The sequence below is a fragment of the Dermochelys coriacea genome, chromosome 6 (assembly GCF_009764565.3).
Source record: "Dermochelys coriacea isolate rDerCor1 chromosome 6, rDerCor1.pri.v4, whole genome shotgun sequence".
In the NCBI taxonomy this organism is placed as follows: Eukaryota; Metazoa; Chordata; order Testudines; family Dermochelyidae; genus Dermochelys; species Dermochelys coriacea.
This window is the reverse complement of record NC_050073.1, coordinates 51,781,962-51,802,790: the sequence shown is the minus strand read 5'-3', so window position 1 is coordinate 51,802,790 and position 20,829 is coordinate 51,781,962. Positions and strand designations below refer to the sequence as shown.

Genomic DNA, 20,829 nt, shown 5'->3' with positions numbered 1-20,829 from the left:
TTAGCAGGTAAGGCAACTCCATATGATCAAGGGATTCATGTATGTATTGACAGCCTGCCTGCCATTTATTACTGAGCATGTCAGTCTTGAAGGACATTCATTTGCCTTTCCAGGCTCAGGAGAGACATAACTGTGTCTTCTGCAGCTGTGTAAAAATACATCCTACATTAACGAGGTGATGAAAGCCTCAAAGACCTTCACTAGGACTGGCTAATATCTTAGGTCAGTGCATTGGCCAGGTGAGTGCGCATATGACATTTACACTAGCTGGGGGGCGTTGATGAGAGCCAACTGATGAGAACTCGTTATCCAGCTACATATGAGCCACAAGTTGGGAAGAGCTGCCAGTATTTCATTTCAGCAGTGAACAGTGTTGTACGTACCTTCATGTGATGTGGTGCATAGTGCAAGGCCTGCCGCAGACAGTCTATTGCCTTCTTCCCTTGACCTTTCACCCTCCAGTAGAGAGCCGCCATGCTGGAGAGGACCCAAGAAGTCTGATTCTGGAAAAAAAAAAAAAAAAAAAAAATGCAGCAGGGGGAAAAGAATTACACAAACCTGTACAAAACATTCTCCCAGCCCCACCTCCTCCCTCTACAATCCCCACAGATCCATAACAAATGTTTTCCATTTAAAAATTAAACGGTATACCTTTACAAAAGGCAGCAAAAAAGAGAGTTTGTTATCTAATAATGAGGTACACAAAACAGCTAAGTTATTTAGGTTGCAAAGTCAAATGCCTGAAAATGCCAAATTTATGGTTGCTTCTGCAACTTTCATTGTGACCTGTTGTGCATCCATCTTGTGCACTCTTGAGGCATGAGTCCTATGGAAGAATAGTATGTAATTAAGAACTGTAACAATGCATCTGCACCAGCAGGCAGAATCAAATGTTGCATGGACAACCTTAATTCTGGCATTTCATAATTTCTGAGTGCGTGACCTAAAGAAAGAAGAGTTTAGTCACCCTTGAGTAACTATGGTCCTTTCAGATGTGTTGTCCACCTGGATTCTACTCTTGGCATGCATACAATCCATGCATGTAAGATTGAATTCTCCTAGCCTGCAGTGTTTGTTGGGACTACACCTGCACCCTAGTTGTCATTATGCCTCCCCACCCCGCCAGCTGAAGGCACAAAAGAAGGAACAGGCCCAACCGTCCACCGGTTACTTCACCAATACAGACTCCCAAAGAAGGAGGACTCCATAGTTGTGGGGAAGGAGTGGGGTCATGGAATCCATATGTATTACATCTTAAAGAACCACAGTTACTGTAGGGTAGATATCTATGTGAACAGTCACTCAGTTTTCACTCTTGGTAACTAACAAGCAGCTATCTGGCTAGTCGGAGTCCTGTTTAAAACAAAGACGTCAGGACAGCCCTACCAAAATGGGCATCTGATCTAGAAGCCTCTATCAAAGAGTAGTGGACCATTATGGAACTAACAAAGTCTAGGTTATTTCAGGGCTAGTAGATAGTCCAGTATTGATGAAATGAGTGATACCAAGACAGACCATTGATGCTGAGATGCCCAAATAGGAAACCTCTTCCATTAACTTTATAAATCAGCCTAGTTCAGGGTTTCCAGCTTTGGAGCGGAATGTTCTGAACTTCACCTGATCAACTTCTTTTGGTGGATGTCAGACAGACAGCCATGTAACAAAACTGGGTCCAGGTATAAAATCTGACCATTGTTCCATGAGACACACACACGCACATGCACACTATTAACCAGGGGTGAAAGTAATTTAAAGGACTTACGGGTACTCTGGAGTCCTGAGCGGGGGCATGGCCTCAACTGGAAGAGGCAGGGCCTTTAATGACTTAAAGGCCCCAGGGCTCCAGCTGGGAGCCCTGGGGCCTTTAAATCACCCCTGGAGCTCCCAGCTGCAGTGGTGGCTGGGAGCTCCTACTGCAGCGTAGTTCCAGATCCTTTAAATCACTGCTGGATCCCCGGGCCCTTTAAAGCGCCACCCGAGCCCCACTGCCTGAGCCCCAGGGTTAGCGGCAGCAGGGCTCCAGCGGTGATTTAAAGGGCCCGGGGCTATGGCCACTGCAGGTCTGGTATGCCGTACCAGACTGTACTGGCTTACTTTCACCTCTGCTATTAACTCAATAGCAGTGTTGCGGTGTTTGGATAGGTTATTTGGCTAAGGAATAAAACTAGCTGATGGATGATCTGTGTTCTATGATTAACCCAGCCACAGTCTTAGTGAGAGGCCTGTGGTAGACCATAGGACAAATTCTTGGTTCACTTATTTGGGTGAAGCTCACTGGATTCAGTGGGAGTTGTAGCTGTGTAAGAGAGGAGAATCTGGACATTAATCTCTCAGTATTTTAGTTTTCTCAGCTTTAAAAAAGACATAACAGTACTGTCCCTGTTTGGCAGGGGTGTGCCAAGGCTCCATTTATTAATGTTTTCAAAAGTTCTTTAAGATCCTCAGCTGGAAGACAGTGAAGAAGAATGAAAACACTGCCCAGTACAAGGATGATGTCATATGGATTGAATACTTTAAACGTTTTACTTTATTAAAGAGACACGCATAGAGATCTGATGGATTCACCTCATGTTGTATAAGCACAGAAGGTGGGTCAGAAAAAAGCTTACAAGCAATTGTAGGTACTGCATAGAGACAGAACTCTCTTTAAACTATCATCCAATATCACCATGGTCCTAGACTGAGTTTCTAGACACATAGCCCTGAGGCTGGATTGTCAGGCAAGTAAACAGGACACTACAAGACCCTGCTGCAATTTTGTTTGTCACACACACATACCTTTTCCAAAACTTTGGCTATTCGAGTTCCGACTTGCTCTAATGACTGTGGTGAATATTGATCTTTGCCAAGATTCTGTAATACCTGGGGAGGAGGAAAAGGCAGGTGCTTAGAGGGTGGAAATTGACAAGATGAAATCAAGGAAAAACAGATAAGAAAATGGCTTCTTAAAATCTGATGCTGTCTCTCAGCAAAGACCTGATCCCTCCCCTAAGAAGCACTGTGTGTTGCCTGCGTATCTGGGGGCTTTTGTGTATGCTACAAATGCACTAGCTGGCAGTGAGAATAGGGCCCCTGAAGTACAACACTGAAATGTGGAAAACATAACAAGAAAGGATTCAGCATTTTGTGATCTGCTCAACATACATGGCAAACTTTTCTTTACATAACTTCGTTATTGGCAAAAGATCCCAGATTGAGAGCTCTAGCGACTGTTTAGCCACAGAATAGGTGCAGCCTTGGCGGCAATTGCTATGCAAATTTCCTCTCCAGTGCATCTTAGAGGGACCACTTCTAGGAATGAGGAGGCAGTTCAGTGTCCAGGGACCATTTGATTCTCATCTCTTTTGTTTAGAAAGCCAACAACGGAACAATATGGCGTCTGAGCTACTAAAAAATGACGTGAGATCATCATAGGCTGCTGAATACCCATTAGATGGTAAAAAGAAAAGGAGTACTTGTGGCACCTTAGAGACTAACAAATTTATTAGAGCATAAGCTTTCGTGAGCTACAGATCTCTTCATCGGATGCATTCAATGGAAAATACAGTGGGGAGATTTATATACATAGAGAACATGAAACAATGGGTGTTACCATACGCACTAACCAGAGTGATCACTTAAGGTGAGCTATTACCAGCAGGAGAGCGGGGGGGTGGGAGGGAAGGAGGAAACCTTTCGTAGTGATAATCAAGGTGGGCCATTTCCAGGAGTTGACAAGAACGTCTGAGGAACAGTGGGGGGGTAAGGGGATAAACATGGGGAAATAGTTTTACTTTGTGTAATGACCCATCCACTGACAGTCAAACTGGACAGTCTCTACATAAAAGAATAAATGGACACAAATCAGACATCAAGAATTATAACATTCAAAAACCAGTCAGAGAACACTTCAATCTCTCTGGTCACTCAATACAGACCTAAAAGTGGCTATCCTTCAACAAAAAAGCTTCAAAAACAGACTCCAATGAGAGACTGCTGAATTGGAATTAATTTGCAAACTGGATACAATTAACTTAGGCTTGAATAGAGACTGGGAGTGGATGGGTCATTACACAAAGTAAAACTATTTCCCCATGTTTATCTCCCCACCCCCCACTGTTCCTCAGACGTTCTTGTCAACTCCTGGAAATGGCCCACCTTGATCATCACTGCAAAAGGTTTCCTCCTCCCCCCCACCCTCCCAGCTCTCCTGCTGGTAATAGCTCAACTTAAGTAATCACTCTGGTTAGTGTGTATGGTAACACCCATTGTTTCATGTTCTCTATGTATATAAATCTCCCCACTGTATTTTCCACTGAATGCATCCGATGAAGTGAGCTGTAGCTCACGAAAGCTTATGCTCAAATAAAATTTGTTAGTCTCTAAGGTGCCACAAGTACTCCTTTTCTTTTTGCCAATACAGACTTAACACGGCTGCTACTCTGAAACCTGTCATGAGATGGTAGTATTCATCCGTTACTACCCATGAACAGTCAATCAGTGAGGAAAGGTTCATTAGCCTATTACAAATCTGTGGAACCATCCTATCCTTGACATAAACCTAATTGTCTCTTGATCCTTAAAATCTCAGATAGCCACCAAACAGCAGTGTGAAGACAGAAGTGTACCTCTTTTAGCTGACTCTCTCCAGTGTAATGCAGGCTAGCCCGATTGGAAACCCCTTGCAGATGGTCCAAGGTGTGCATACTGGCAGGTAGATTGGGGCTGCAAAGGGGCTCCATGGCTGGTTCTTGCAGCTGTGTGGCAAAATCGATGTGCTCTGTAATGCTAGAAAGGAATTAAAACAAGTTCTAAGTCATACAAGACCCTCCTGGTCAGGAGAAGGAGAGGGAGGAGTCAATTAACACAAACAGCTTATCGAGCAGGTAAGTTTTGTTTGGATGCTGGCAGAACCCCATTTGGAGAATAGGAAGAATTTGACCTTCACTCTGAAGATAAAATTCTAAAACAACAGCCTTCTTTGCAAACCCGTTCTAGCTGATGCTTATCTATCTTATTAGATTGCATAACTAAGTGGTAGAGAAACGAGGTAGGCGAGATAATATCTTTTATTGAACCATCTTCTGTTTGCGAGACAAAGTTTTCGAGCTCACATGGAGCTCTTCTTCAGGAGTGGCCGTTAACCACCAACTAGTTTCCTTATAGCAGCAGAGTTGTTATAAGTCACCAAGGATGGAGGTATACTGGTAGTTTTTCCATTAGCACTTCATACACGTATGGTTATACAGCTCACACAACCCACCCACCCCCAACCTGGCTCAATGTTTGCATTAGTTAGAGCAGGTTTCCAAATCCAAGACAGCTCACCCTCCTCTGTCTGCCTAATCAGTAGGTTTTATATTCTCTTCTGTGAAGAATCCAAATACAAAGGGGACTTGCATTATTACAGAATGGGCTAGAAAGTGATGAGAAAAGGAAGGGAGATAGTCTGTCTATTTTGTTTTAAACAACAGTCATTACAAGGAAAAACCACTCAACAGAATACAACAAAAATTAAACTAAACCAATATGTAAATCAAAAAAGCAAAATATACCCATGCAAACCTACAGCCTTCCCCAAAGCCTGAGCAAAGAGATGGCCTTTGCAGCAATCCCTGAACGTCAACAGATTCAGACTAAGGTGGTTATCAAGGTCCAGAGTCGAAAGGCTCTGCTGGAGAATGACCTGCTGACAGTCTCCTCTCTATTATATCACTGGGATCTAACTCAGCACCTCCATTGACTGCAACTACAACACTATCACTCACAGGCAGCACTCTCAGTCCTTAAACACCATCTGGAAACCAGCAGGCAGCCCAGGTAAACCTGGGAGCATTGGTGTCGTGCTCACAAGATACTGTGCATAACAAATAGGCTGCAGGATTCCGCACAAGAATGGATTTACGGAGGAGCCCCATGTATATTCAGGTGACGGGGCAGGGACAAAGGTAACATGGTTTATATCTGAGTGAAAAGATTCTTGCTAAGCACAGATAGAAAATAGCCACCCTGTTCATTGCTGCTAGAGGACCGTCTGAAACGACTGAGGATCTCCCACTACCACTAAACTGCAAATGTGGGTGACTCACGGGGACAGACACTCTCAAATCAAAGAACAAAGGGGCTGTCTCCATGTTAAAGACTCACCTCCTTGGATGGACTACCATAGAGGTGGTATCAAGATCAGCTGAAGCCATAGTAGAGTTGCCATTCGCTTTAGTGGGCCACGAAGATGTTTGGCATACGTACATAAGACCACCATATAGCCACCCTACCCCAATTACTTAAGTTCACATGCATGATACTCACTCAATATTTTTAGCAGAAACAGCTAGCCATGTGCTGGCTACAGTAGTGAACTCCACCCTCCGGAGTTTCAAACACTCATCAGGACTTGGCCAGCCCAGGCTGCGATAGTCACGCCTTTTCCCTAGAAAGAAGCAGGTAATACAAGGAATTCTCTTTAAAAAAAAAGCAAGCTACAAAGATTCATTTTTAAAGATTTATAAAGTGTCAGATTTACACAGCACTTTACACATGTAGAGGCATGTGAGATATTCCCTGCCTCAAAGAGCTACGGCCCCAATCCTGCAATTGGATCCCTGTGAAAAGAGCTCCACACCTGTATGGAACCCAGAGGTCTGCCTATGCTGATCCGATTGCAGGATCGGAGCCTAAATAGGGTATGACAGGCTCCAATGTGCATGTTTAAAAGTCTTTTTATTAATACCTTTCCACATCTGAAGTTTAAGAATAATAATTCTCTGGGTCACACACACAAAAAAGCAATGTGTTACCTGCATTTCTGCACTTGAACTTTCTTGAGGTAAATTATTAAATAGAAAATACTACCAAGGAGGTGCTGAGCTTTCCTTGTCAGTTCTGCAGTTACTTCCAGAATCAATGCAAATATTTTTGATTATTATAGCCTCTGTTCTTCTTGTTTCAGGGTGAGATGGAATATGTCAATATTTTTCAGGGAATAACATTATTATTGATCATGATGGATGATAACTTTTACACAGTCTTGCTTGTGGATCTAAGAGTACTTTAGAAACCATTAAGAAATTAAATCTCGGAAATCCCCATTAGGTTGGTGAATATTATTCTTCCCATTTTACAGATGAGTAGATTGAGGCAGGGAGATAATTTGTCCATGGTTACTCAGAAAATCAGTGAAAGTAAGGAATAAGACCAGTGGGCCAAAACCCACCTAAGTCTTTCCACTGACTTCAGTGCGTTTTGGATCAGGCCCTAACATTTCAGATTTCCTGTTTTAACCACCAGTCAATACTGTGTCTCACATGGAAGTTTCAAAACAAGTGGAGTGTATAAACAGAAAAACATTTTAGCCATTAAATAGCTCAGCAAGAGGCTAACTATGCTGGCCCTATATGGTTCTAACTATTACAGTGCTTAATAACATCAATAATACTATGTAGAGAAAAAAAAAAAGCAAGCAGGCAAACAAAGAGCTAAATACATTGCCTAGGCAGCATTTCAAGATCTATTTCTATTTACTTGATTTTTTTTTTCGCCATTTGGATCCAAATCTTACCACCTACTCCTGCATAAAAGTGCTTTCCCTTTATTTTTGCAAAATTAAAATAAATCTATTACATCAACTCATAGAAAACACTTTGATTAGAGGCCCGTTAAAAGAAGTTGCACTCAGTGTGTCAGTGGGAAAATTCATGCCAGGGTAATCATTTCTCAGCATGTCAGTACTGTGGAATGCATTTCACTCTTCAGTATTCAGTAGTTCACATGGGCATTTCTGAGCCCACTCTGCTGGTGGTGATGATCATCTCACTAAGGAATGATAATATATAACAAGAGAAAGGATGGTCTACTGGTTAGGGAGCTAGCATGGGAAGTGGGACATCTGAGCTTATTTCCCTGCTCTAGCAGAGATTCCTACATGACCCTGGGCATGTCACTTTGCCTCTCTGTGCTTCAGCTCTCCATCTGTAAAATGGAGATAAATAGCACACCCTACCTCGCAGGCGTATTGAGAGGATAAATACATTAAAGAATACGAGATGCTCAGATACTATAGTAACGGACACCATACAAATACCTACGATAGCTAGATAATATTTGGGAGCTCAGCATTATGGGGGAATGTAAGGTCACAGATACAATCCAATTTCCAACCTGCTTAGCCTCAAGTAATCTTTACTGTTTAAGTATTAAACAAATCCAAGTCTTCCAACTGCTAAAATGGGAGCTTATTAAAAGGTGCATACAGTAATTCCTCACTTAATATTGTAGTTATGTTCCTGAAAAATGCAACTTTATGCAAAACGATGTTAAGCGAATCCAATTTCCCCATAAGAATTAATGTAAATAGGGGGGCGGTGTTAGGTTCCAGGGAAATGTTTTTTGCTAGACATTATATACATATACAGTACAAGTTTTAAACAATTTTAAACCAACAGTTTAATATTGTACACAGCAATGAATGATTGTAAAGCTTGCTTGAGGTGGTGGAGTAAGAGGGTGGAATATTCCCAGGGAATGCCTTTCGGCTGAGCCCTCAAGTGTTAATGCTCTGCTGTTAATGTAGCCTCACACTCTACAAGACAGCGTGGACTGAGGCAGGAGGGAGGAAACAGAATAGATGCAGGGCAGTAGCTGCAAACACTTCCCTGCAAAAACTAAACTTGATGATGAACCCACGCTCTGCAGCTGGAGCGCACCACTCCCTCCTCTTGACAGCACACGCACGGCTGCACAGGTGCAGACTTTCCAAAGTGCTGGGGGGTGCGTGCATGAGTGAGACATGTGCATTGCCCCTTTAAGTATGCTGACCGCACTTCAAGTATGTTGCCCTTTTAAGCAGATCTGAGGGGAAGCAATAGCTTCCTGAAGCTCCCCCACCCATTCTGTCCGCTCCTCTGCTTTGTGCAGAGGGGGTACAGAGCGGGGGGGGGGGGGCAGGAACAGGGGGACATTCTGACATCAGCACTCCTCTCTCCCCCTCCCCCAGCAAGCAGGAAGTTGCCAGGAGCAGCTTCAAGGCAGAGGGCAGGACAGGAGCAGCACAGCAGTCGGGGGAGGGACAGCTGAACTGCTGGTGGGCAACTGCCGAGCCACATACCCTACAGGGAATTTAGGGGAGCTGATGGGGGAGGGGCTGCCAGCCCCCTCTGGTTCTAATCCCCATGAGGAGGGGTTGCTCTTCCAGAGAATCCTGCAAGCAGTGGACAAAGCAGGCAGCTGCCAAACTACGTTATAAGGGAGCATTGCGCAACTTTAAATAAGTATGTTCCCTAATCTATCAGCAACGTGACAACATTAACCGGGACGACTAAGTGAGGAGTTACTGTATTAGAACCTTTAAAGTGGCGTCCTAAGTCACAACGTCAAATCCACCCCAACCAGTCAAAGTCAAAAAGTTTCCCTGAGCCAGTGGCTCATTGACATGATATGGTCCAGGCATATTAGTTTCACAGTGAACAGTACACTAGGGAGTGATGTGGCCAGCATCATGTCCAACCACTTTGACTGTCCTAGTCCAATGGATCAGCTACCCATTTTGCAGCTGGGTGAACTGGAGGTGGCCTTTAAGTCCGAGACTGAATTATACTCAAACCCACAACCTTCAGGATTGTAGTTGAGCATCTTACCCACTCGGCCATCCCATCTTTCAATAGGTCATCAACTAAAATTTGGTGCAATAAGACAGCCCTTTGCTTGAAAATACCAATATGTCTAGCATCAACTCTGCAACATTACCTAAGTACAACACAATCTAGACTTCATGTCTGCTGAAATCCTCCCCATACCTTAATTTAATCTCATCTTGACTATTTGAACTCACTCCTCTATGGCATCCCCAGGCTCCAGGTGCTTCAGATTCCAGCATGTGCAGAATACCACTGATGGCTCCTGTGGTGGATGCACACCTTCACACTTTTGTCAAGCCTATCTTACAGATCTTGCTTCTTTCTGTTTTCCTTCTGCACTCCCTCTCTGCTCCCTAGCACAACCTTCATCTCTCTCTTCACCTTACTTCACCTCAGTTGGTGCAAGCGTCTTCTCGTCTGCAAGTCCTGCCATCTGGAACAGATGTCTAGTCATTGTTTCAGGCCATCACCAAAGAAAACAGTAAGAATAAAAACTCAGCAGTACTTTGTGACTGGGACCACATTTGATTTTCGTCTCAGAGTGGAAAGTCCTTGGAGCAGGGATCATTCATTATATCAAATGTATCTTATACTGTGTCTGTCACTGGGGTATCTGAACATACAAAAATGCTGTGCACTTCAATGACACCAGGTAAATTACTACTACTACCACCACCACCACCACCACCACCAACTTCTCCACCTCATTATATCTCTGGCTTCATTCAAATAGTACCCCGAAACATCTTTCCTCCCTTGCTTTTTCTCCCCTCTCTCTCTCTCTCTCTCTCTCTCTCTCTCTCTCTCTCTCTCTCTCTCTCTCTCTCATTATTTTTCATTTTACCCCCGAAAGTGTTTTGAAAAACAGCTGAGGTGAAAGATGCTATACAAAACACAACTGTGCTGCAGTCTAGAAATAGGGGCTCATAGGAGAATGTTTACGGGATAGAATTCTAATTGTGCCACATTCATATAGACCAAAATATACCTCTCTAATCTCACTATTATCCATTTGATGTATTAATACAATGGAATGTGAGGCACTGAGGGATTTTGCTTTCCCTGAAAACAGTAATTTACCTGGTGGTCCAGGGGAGGTTATCTTTGGGCCACTGATCTCCAGAGCCATTTGGTAAAGGTTTTCATCTTCTGCATTAACCCCTTCCTCTCCATTTCTCCCAGGGGGCTCCTGAAGATCCAAGCTTTCTGCTTTTGGTTTCTTTAAACGTTTGACCTGGAATGTGATCTGTAAAAGAACAACACTGTCACAGTTACCCCTACGAAATTATACTGTATTGCACACATGAAATACATTAGAGCATTCATTTGTGTATGTGTGAGAGAGAAAATCCATTTAATTGCTACAGAACTGGAACACTTTCCTTTTAGTTTTGTTCCTAGCACCATCAAAATGGACATCAGGTAACTTCACACTAACTCGACCTTTTAGTTAATATTGTACCCTCCCTTTTATTATAATTTTCCACTGGGGTAAAAGTCCAAGGCCAGTTAAAGCAGAATAGCATTTTGTTTTTTAGTTTTCTGAATGCAACAAGGTAGATTTAAAAAAAAAAATACAATTGTTTAAAATGTTTTTCATGTTGTTGTCACAGTCCCAGGGTATGCGAGAGACAGGGGGGTGAAAATCTTTTATTGGATCAGCTTCTGTTCATGAAAGAGAAGTTTTTACACTCCACAGAGCTCTTTTTGAAGTCAGAAAAATACCTAAAGAAGAGTTTTGTGGAGCTCAAAAGCTGCTCTCTCATCACAGAAGTAGCTCTACTTCAGTTGCCTTGTCTCTCTAAATTTATGCATGTATTTATCAAAATGAATTCAGTTCTGGTAAATGCCAGATCGGAGAGCATAGGAGAATGAAATCCTCTACTTGCACAATGCAGTGCAAATTTCATTCACCATCAGTGAGACTCAACCATCGCCTCTTGCCTGGACCGCCCCAAAGATAAGTGGTGTACTCAGGCTCCATGGTTCATTCATCCATGGCCTCTTTGCTACCAATAAAAGATGTCAATTAGTAACAATGCTGATGGCATTTTTTCTATTAGGAGGTGGACTGAAACTACCAATTTATTTCTCAGAAGCCATCAACCAGCTCTCAGGTGGTCATGTCTTTTGGTCATTTACAACTCAGGAAAGACTGGTGACCTACAGATTAAAGACTCTGTATTCCAGGCTGAAGTGTTCAGCCTCCCTTCAAACCATCATTGTTACAGTCATAGTAAATTAGCATGACTTATGAATGCTACTAAATTATATCTTCCAAAATGAGTGCTCTTACCCATTCAGCTTCATCATCATCTCCACAATCTCCAAAACAGGAGCTAGCCAGTCCATCCTGAGAACCCGTCTTTAGAACCCGAATTCCCTGCAAGTCCATCCGACGACCTTTCACCTCCAGTGCCCCTTCAAAGGCTTCAAGAGACCAGGAATTTTCAAACTCGTCTACCAAGGCCAACATCTCTTCAGACATCTGAGCATCTCCCAAACTCTCCATCCCTTCTGAGTCATTGCTTTCTGCAACAACTGTGTCTGAAATGAAATGTCCATAAGTGTGACCAAAATTATTTGTGTTACAATAGTATCCAAAAGGTAGTACAAAGGGATATGCCTAAAGTCTTCTACCTGTACAAATATAATGCAGACCATCTAAGACCTTTCATTAAAAAAAAAAGTAAACACCAAGCAAGGAACTTCCTACAATTTAAAAAAACAAAACAACAACAACAAAAAAAAAAATCACAATTTCCACTTTTTGAGAGCCGGAAAGCTGATTTTCTTCAAAACACCCTGGCTTGTTAAAGTTCTTCAAAACTGTTGAGTTGCATGGATTGATTTGTTATTATAGGCTGCTCATGAAAGCTGGATTGAAGACAATATTTTGTTTTAACAAACAGAACTGAAATATTTCATTTGAATGAATCCCCTTCCTCACCATGAACACATGCATGCACACAAAGGACTCTGAAAAGTGACATAAGCAAACAAGGCTTTGGTGAAATTTAGACCTTGCCAGGACCATGGCAGTTGTACTCTCAGTACCAACTTCTCATTTATTTTTTCAAAATCAGAAGCGTTGAATAGGAAGATTACTGCTCGCTCACTGTGCGTCACAAATGGTCAGAAGCTATTGGAAAGTCTTTAGGAAAATATAGGTCTTTGCATAATGATGCTTCATCAATTGCTGATTCAAAAGTGGACAACTCTAGATCAATTCTCATTCTTCTTCTCCCTGTCCATGACAATTCTCTTTGTTTCAGTGGGAAGATAGACAGCTGCTTCTTTGTAGCTTTCTGAGCTTGAGCACTGAGGACTTGGCTACACTTGCAGATGTAGAGCATTGGGAGTTAAACCAGCCTTCGGAGACTGCAGCAGGGAAAACGCTGCCGTATGCTTACACTGTCAGCTGCAAGCGCACTGGTGTGGCCACATTAACAGCTCTTGCAATGCCACAAAGAGCAGTCCATTGTGGTAGCTATCCCAGTGTACAAGTGGCTGCAACATGCTTTTCAAATGGGGGGGGGCAGAGAGTGTGTTGTGTGTATGTTGGGGAAGAGACTGTTTTGGGGGGCAGAGAGTGGGTCAGCATGCGGTCTTGTAAGTTCAGACAGTTGCAGTCCCCCCCACCCCCTAACAGCATTCCACAGTAATGATTTGCTTTGTCCCGGAGCAAATAAGCATGCCGGCTGTCAGAAATGGAGCTTTCAAAGGGGATATCCCAGGGGTTCCCAAACTGGGGGTCGGGACCCCGCAGGGGGTTGTGAGGTTATTACATGGGGGGGAGGGGGGTTGCAAGCTGTCAGCCTCCACCCCAAACCCTGATTTGCCTCCAGCATTTAGAATGGTGTTAAATATATAAGAAAGTATTTTTAATGTATAAGGGGGGGTTGCACTAAGAGGCTTGCTGTGTGAAAGGGGTCACCAATACAAAAGACTGAGATCCCCCTGGGATATCTGCAGCAGAGTTCAAAACAATGAGAAGAGTGGCCACTTGACTTCAGGGGATTATGGGATGTTTCTGGAGGCCAATCACAGTGCAGTAATGCGACGCGTCGTCCACACTGATGCCCGGGCATTTCAGCCGGGGCGCATCAAACTTTATGCTTCTCGTGGAGGTGGATTACCAGGAGCGCTACAGCTGCAGAGTCCAGGCACTCTAAGCGCCTTGCTAGTGTGGACACCTCAGGAGTTAGGGCGCACAGGGCTGATTTAATGCGCTCTAACTTGCAAGCATAGCCAAGCCCTGACATGGAATAAAACTCTCCATGTCCTGATCTTATCTCTTGAATCATCAAGGTGAGAATGAGATGGATATACAAATGAACATAGTGTCTTCTAGGAAATAGTATCCTTAAATCTGGACCATACCCTACTCTCTGGGCTTTTACTTGGACCCCAATACTTTTTTCTGTTAGGCTTGAGGAAGAAGAGTGGGGAACAGAATATGATCAGCTTTAAAGGTTACTTGTTTCTCTTCCTCTCTCTCTCTGGAATAAGGAGACGAAATAAGGAGTTTTCAAGTGCCACAGAGTTAAACGTTATCAAGATCCACTTCAGCAGTTTACCTCATTACTATTGTGTTTCACTAGGGAAAGTAAAACAGGGGAAAACTCACCAGGATTGCTGTCTGAGGAGTTCAAAATCTGAAGGGTGTTAAATATTAATGCACACAATTCTCTAACTCTTATGTCATGCAGGGGATTGCTTTAAGGCCTTACACAGTACACCCCTAATAAAACTCACATTAAAGAGGCAGAATGTGTCAAAGATGCTTCACACACTATTTTAAAAACTTTATAACGTCTTAAAGGTTTCATTATTATTTCACTTTGTGAGGAGCAGCAGTTCGAGAAACAAGACATGTTCCAGTAAATGAGACTATTGTACACAGCCTGGGTTTTTACCCACACAAACTAAAAAGTGTAGGGGACAATTTCCTGATGCAAGTGCTGGAGGAACCAACTAGGGGCAGAGCTCTTCTTGACCTGCTGCTCACAAACCGGGAAGAATTAGTAAGGGAAGCAAAAGTGGATGGGACCCTGGGAGGCAGTGACTATGAGATGGTCGAGTTCAGGATCCTGACACAGGGAAGAAAGGAGAGCAGCAGAATACGGACCCTGGACTTCAGAAAAATAGACTGACTCCCTCAGGGAACTGATGGGCAGGATCTCCTGGGAGAACAACATGAGGGGGAAAGGAGTCCAGGAGAGCTGGCTTTACTTTAAAGAATCCTTATTGAGGTTACAGGGACAAACCATCCCGATGTGTAGAAAGAATAGTAAATATGGCAGGCGACCAGCTTGGCTTTACAGTGAAATCCTTGCTGATCTTAAACACAAAAAAAGCTTACAAGAAGGGGAAGATTGGACAAATGACCAGGGAAGAGTATAAAAATATTGCTCAGGCATGCAGGAGTGAAATCAGGAAGGCCAAATCACACCTGGAGTTGCAGCTAGCAAGAGTAACAAGAAGGGTTTCTTCAGGTATGTTAGCAATAAGAAGAAAGTCAAGGGAAGTGTGGGCCCCTTACTGAATGAGGGAGGCAACCATGTGACAGAGGATGTGGAAAAAGCTAATGTACTCAATGCTTCTTTTGCCTCTGTCTTCACGAACAAGGTCAGCTCCCAGACTATTACACTGGGCAGCACAGCATGGGGAGGAGATGACCAGCCCTTTGTGGAGAAAGAAGTGGTTCAGGACTATTTAGAAAAGCTGGACGAGCACAAGTCCATGGGGCCAGATGTGCTGCATCAGAGAGTGCTAAAGGAGTTGGCGGATGTGATTGCAGAGCCATTGGCCATTATCTTTGAAAACACATGGCGATCGGGGGAAGTCCCAGACGACTGGAAAAAGGCTAATGTAGTGGCCATCTTTAAAAAAAGGGAAGGAGGAGGCTCCTGGGAACTACAGGCCAGTCAGCCTCACCTCAGTCCCTGGAAAAATCATAGAGCAGGTCCTCAAGGAATCAATTCTGAAGCACTTAGAGGAGAGGAAAGTGATCAGGAACAGTCAGCATGGATTCACCAAGGGCAAGTCATGCCTGACTAATCTAATTGCCTTCTATGACAAGATAACTGGCTCTGTGGATGAGGGGAAAGCAGTGGACATGTTGTTCCTTAACTTTAGCAAAGCTTTTGACGCATTCTCCCATAGTATTCTTGCCAGCAAGTTAAAGAAATATGGGCTGAATGAATGGACTATAAGGTGGATAGAAAGCTGGCTAGATTGTCGGGCTCAACGGGTAGTGATCAATGGCTCCATGTCTAGTTGGCAGCCGGTATCAACTGGAGTGCCCCAAGTATTGGTCCTTGGGCCGGTTTTGTTCAATATCTTCATAAATGATCTGGAGGATGGTGTGGTTTGCACCCTCAGCAAGTTTGCAGATGACACTAAACTGGGAGGCGAGGTAGATAAGCTGGAGGGTAGGGATAGGATACAGAGGGCCCTAGACAAATTAGAGGACTGGGCCAAAAGAAACCTGATGAGGTTCAACAAGGACAAGTGCAGAGTCCTGCACTTAGGACGGAAGAATCCCATGCACCGCTACAGACTAGGGACCGAATGGCTCGGCATCAGTTCTGCAGAAAAGGACCTAGGGGTTACAGTGGACAAGAAGCTGGATAGGGAGAGTCAACAGGATGCCTTTGTTGCCAAGAAGGCCAATGGCATTTTGGGATGTATAAGTAGGGGCATTGCCAGCAGATCGAGGGACGTGATCATTCCCCTCTATTCAACATTGGTGAGTCATCTGGAGTACTGTGTCCAGTTTTGGGCCCCACACTACAAGAAGGATGTGGAAAAATTGGAAAGAGTTCAGCGGAGGGCAACAAAAATGATTAGGGGACTGGAACACATGACTTACGAGGAGAGGCTGAGGGAACTGGGATTGTTTAGTCTGTGGAAGAGAAGAATGAGGGGGCATTTGATAGCTGCTTTCAAATACCTGAAAGGGGGTTCCAGAGAGGATGGATCTAGACTGTTCTCAGTGGTAGCAGATGACAGAACAAGGAGTAATGGTCTCAAGTTGCAGTGGGGGAAGGTTTAGCTTGAATATTAGGAAAAGCTTTTTCACTAGGAGAGTGGTAAAACACTGGAATGCGTTACCTAGGGAGGTGATGGAATCTCCTTCCTTAGAAGTTTTTAAGGTCAGGCTTGACAAAGCCCTGGCTGGGATGATTTAGTTGGGGATTGGTCCTGCTTTGAGCAGGGGGTTGGACTGAGGTTCCTTCCAACCCTGATATTCTATGGTTCTATGATAAAAGAAACAGGGTACTTGAAAGGTAAAAGAACCTCGGTCATAGCCTTGGGCTGCAGCTCCATTAATTTGTCTCCTGTTTGGGAAGGATTTGAAAGATCAAATAAGAAATCAACTGAATTAAGAAATAGCCTTTCTTCTGTTTTGTCATAAGTGTTTCATCCTTATGGCAAGCAGAACAGGAGAGCACATCTATAGGAAGGAAAACCGCTCTTCTGAAAAGGAAGCTAGGCTTGAAGTGTAGAAAGTGGCTCATTGTCCAAGCATGAACCGAAATTCTAAGGATGACTTACTTTCCAGTCTCAGGGAGGAAGGGTCTCCTGTTGAACTCTGAACAAAGGCTTCTGGATCTTCTTCTATATCTCCCTCAGAGTTTTCTTCCTCAGATGTTATTACAGACTCTTGGGGGTCACTGAAGTACTTCTGCTTGTCATGGCTGCCATCATGGTTTCTCTCATGACAGTGGCCTGTAAAAAACAGAGAAAGACGCACACATTATAAATCACCTTCCTCTGGACACATCTAATACAAACCCTAAATTATTAAGGTGCAGAAGCAACACTCTAGAAATGACATTCCACCCCTTTCCTCCTTCTCCTACATAATAAGCCTATCCTACAAGTTACCGAGGACCCTCAACTGAGTGAGATTTTAGTGGGAGGGCAGAGTGCTAAGCACTTTGCTAGATCAGGCCACTAAAAGTTCAGAATACAAGGATCGCAGACGCTTAATCTACTCTGATTTTCTCTTTCATTAGTAGCCCAGTTTCTTCTCCTGGAAGATTACTGGAGCAACTAGTACCTGGGGAAAAAAACAAAAAACAAAAAACCAAAACACTGGGTGCTAACTTGGATGTATATTTCTTAAGCATGATTTAGTCATATTATTATAACCTAAGCCAAAAATCATAAATTCATTGAAATTTAACTCAAAATTCACAACTCCTTGGTGTTGGCATACAGATTTGGAAGCCCAGAACCCATTGAAGACATAAAAAGGACTACATAAAATGTCTAGGAGAAATTTCACAAAAATCAGACCCAGAAGGAAAGACAGTAATGAGCATAGACAGAGCAATGTATCCATTTATCCTGCATTATGACTACACTGCTCTCGACAGTCTTAGGTAAAACCTCAGGGTGAATAAGCGATGGGATTAAATCTTAAGAGTCTTGAAAAATAGCTTGAAATAAGGAGTAGCCTCTTAAGAATCTAACCACAAACTCGTAACATTTTCAATCTCTAAAGTACATTTCAACTGCAGATCTCAAATGCTTTATCAGTGTTAACAGTAAATCTCAACGTTCCTACCTTATGCACTTATATGACCCTCATCACAGTAGTATCTGAGCACCTAATATATTTTATTTATCAATGTAAGGAATCAAATGCCCACCCCCCACAAAACCCCAGTGACGGAGGGAAGTGCTATTATCACCATTTCACAGCTGGGGAACTGAGGCACAGAGAGACTAAATGACAAAGGAAATCTGCGTTGGAATAGGGAACTGAGCCCAGGTATTCACAGTTTCAGACTAGTGTCCTAACCACTGGACCTTCCTTCTTGTCTCCTGTGAGTGAGGTAAGAATTATTGCATTCTGTTTCCAGATGAACATACTTAGAGGTGAAGTAGTGAATCAGTGGCAGAGTTGGAAATAAAATGCAGGAGTCCTGAGGCTCAGTCCCCAACTCTGTCCTCAAAGATGCTTAGTCACATTGCTTACTGCATTATGGAAAGTGCGCCAATTCCCCAGTGATGGGTGTGATAATAAGCTCCTGAATAGATTAGTGGTTTTCAACCTTTTGCACACAGTTTTAGGATCTCCTTCCGACAAAGGCAGACACACAGAGAAAGGGAGGATGGTTGTGACTTCCAGACTGAAAAACCATGGAACAGATCATGCTGTCTCCAAAGCTTATTCTGTGATACTGGAACTTTAGAATTTCTCTGTCTTTGTAGAAAAAATCCCGTGGGAATTGTGGGTGATCAGAACCTCAAAAAATCAGCTCACACATTTTTACTGTGGAGGCACCAAAAAAGCGCTAGATCTGTAAGCCTTCTAGTGACAGTAAATATTTACTGCTCTTTAGCTTTTCAGCTGTATATTGAGATGTTGGCTAAACTAAATTTTATGAAATGGGTGAATGATGAAACAAAATGGAAAAAGTAAACATTATGAATTGTTTTAACTTCTGTTTTTCACACTTTACTTCTTTCACCAGTCATTGTATCTCTGCCTTTTTCCCCTTCTACTCTCCACGCCTTCAATGACTATTTAATTGTTTCATCTTTTTAAATCTCCATAATACGCAGAGAGCTTCATGTGTAATTTATAAGAAATGGTGTGCACAGGATCCCAAAGCTGAAATTAGTCCTTCTGGCTGACATCAACACCAGACTGACTTTGATGCAAGCCAGGTGCATTCTAAGAATATGATGCCCTGCAGCGGAGGTCAACTTAGCATTCTGATGAAGAAGAAGAAAGTAGGAGAGACTGAGGTACACACATTTTTTTTTTAAACCACTATTTTAAAAATAAAAAAACTGGGAATAGCAAGGGAAAAATACTAAGACATTTAAAAGAATTACTTAAGACTAGCATCGTTAATATTAATTTACAAACACTGACAGCTAAAAATAGACTGCATGAGAGAGTTGGTTTCTTGGGATCAGAAGTGCTGCTATATATAGAAAGCCAAGTGGCCTAATTTTTTTTTTTTTTTAAATACTGCTTCCAGTTGCCTGGCATCACTGGAGAAGAGAGAAGCTAGTTGAAACCAAAAATCTTTGCAAATTGGATCAAGTTACTGGTGAAAAGTCTCAAGTTAGAACTTTAAATCCTCTGCCCCCAATGATAGGTGCCAGAAGAATAATGGGAGAACATGGGGTTAGAAGGATGGACTAAAAGGTTGTAACATAGCCCAGAAGCACGTGATCATTCATGGGCTGTAGACTTTTATTATTAATTATTTGTGTTACTATAAGATCTAGGAGCCCCAGTCACAGATCAGAACTCCATTGCATCAGGCACTGCACAAACAGATTAAAAAGACAGTTCCTGACCAAAACCCAGGTGAACATTTCCAACCTTTCTCTTGTATTCTAGTTTTCCAAGAGTGTCTGTCTGAATTTTGAGTGATGGGTTTTGCTATTTCTTCACAGATCTTCACAAGGCTGGTGGTATATGAAAACTAGTGACCTGGAGATGTGCAATAAAGTTTTTTTTTTTTTTAAACTAGTTACTCTGAAAAGTGACTATAAAAATGTCACTTTCTTACTCAGCAGTAGAGCTTTGTGTAGAGCTACTGCTGATAAAGTTAAGACAGAACACAGGGGATTCTATTCTACCTTGTGCAATACCGACAGAATAGTTTACTAAGTTCCAGTCAGTTACATCTGTGTTACACTGACAATAAAGAGGTTGCATAGGTGACATTAGGTGACATAATGCCTTTATTATAGGATTTGATGTAAGAGAAGGGGGGAAAAAAGCCCAGCTTGATTCTTCAAGTAATGCTAACTTTGCATTTGCTAGAAATTGGAGGGTTGGGGGAAACTTTACCTATAAAAGTGAATCCATTTAATGGGAAAATCAGGGACACATTAAGAACCCTCAATGACATACTTTGAAAGTTACTTGTGAGTAGGAGTGCATATCAATTGCATTGATGTACTGTCAACTGCCACATCTGTGTTTACTTCCCTTCCATCCCCGTAATTCATTGATAGGCTGTGGGCATCCAATGATGAACACTAGGCTAGCAATAATTATGGCTGTTGCTTATACCATTTCCCTGATTAGTGTGGAAAGAGTTTCCGTTCTCATTCCCCACCCCTTGCCCCCAGGGCATCATGTTATAAAATGCATGTTTATGGCATGTTTTTTCCAGATGAAAGTCTCAACTCACCAGATAAATGGTGCTAGAAACAACCATGTGTAATCATG

General features: G+C 42.8%; 1 protein-coding gene across 7 annotated transcripts in view; it reads right to left on the bottom strand.

The window, feature by feature from the left end:
- TTC17 (tetratricopeptide repeat domain 17) overlaps nt 1-20,829 on the bottom strand; it is a 93,655-nt gene that overhangs the window by 5,940 nt on the left and 66,886 nt on the right. For 5 of the 7 annotated variants that reach the window (XM_043517716.1, XM_043517720.1, XM_043517717.1 and 2 more), the window contains 7 exons: nt 17,175-17,348; nt 11,908-12,158; nt 10,692-10,857; nt 6,289-6,409; nt 4,608-4,767; nt 2,779-2,862; nt 384-503 (listed from right to left, as the gene is read on the bottom strand). In XM_043517716.1, the coding sequence (XP_043373651.1) occupies nt 384-503; nt 2,779-2,862; nt 4,608-4,767; nt 6,289-6,409; nt 10,692-10,857; nt 11,908-12,158; nt 17,175-17,348 (1,076 nt within the window). The other 2 variants (XR_006282397.1, XM_043517721.1) reach the window with 2 other exon arrangements.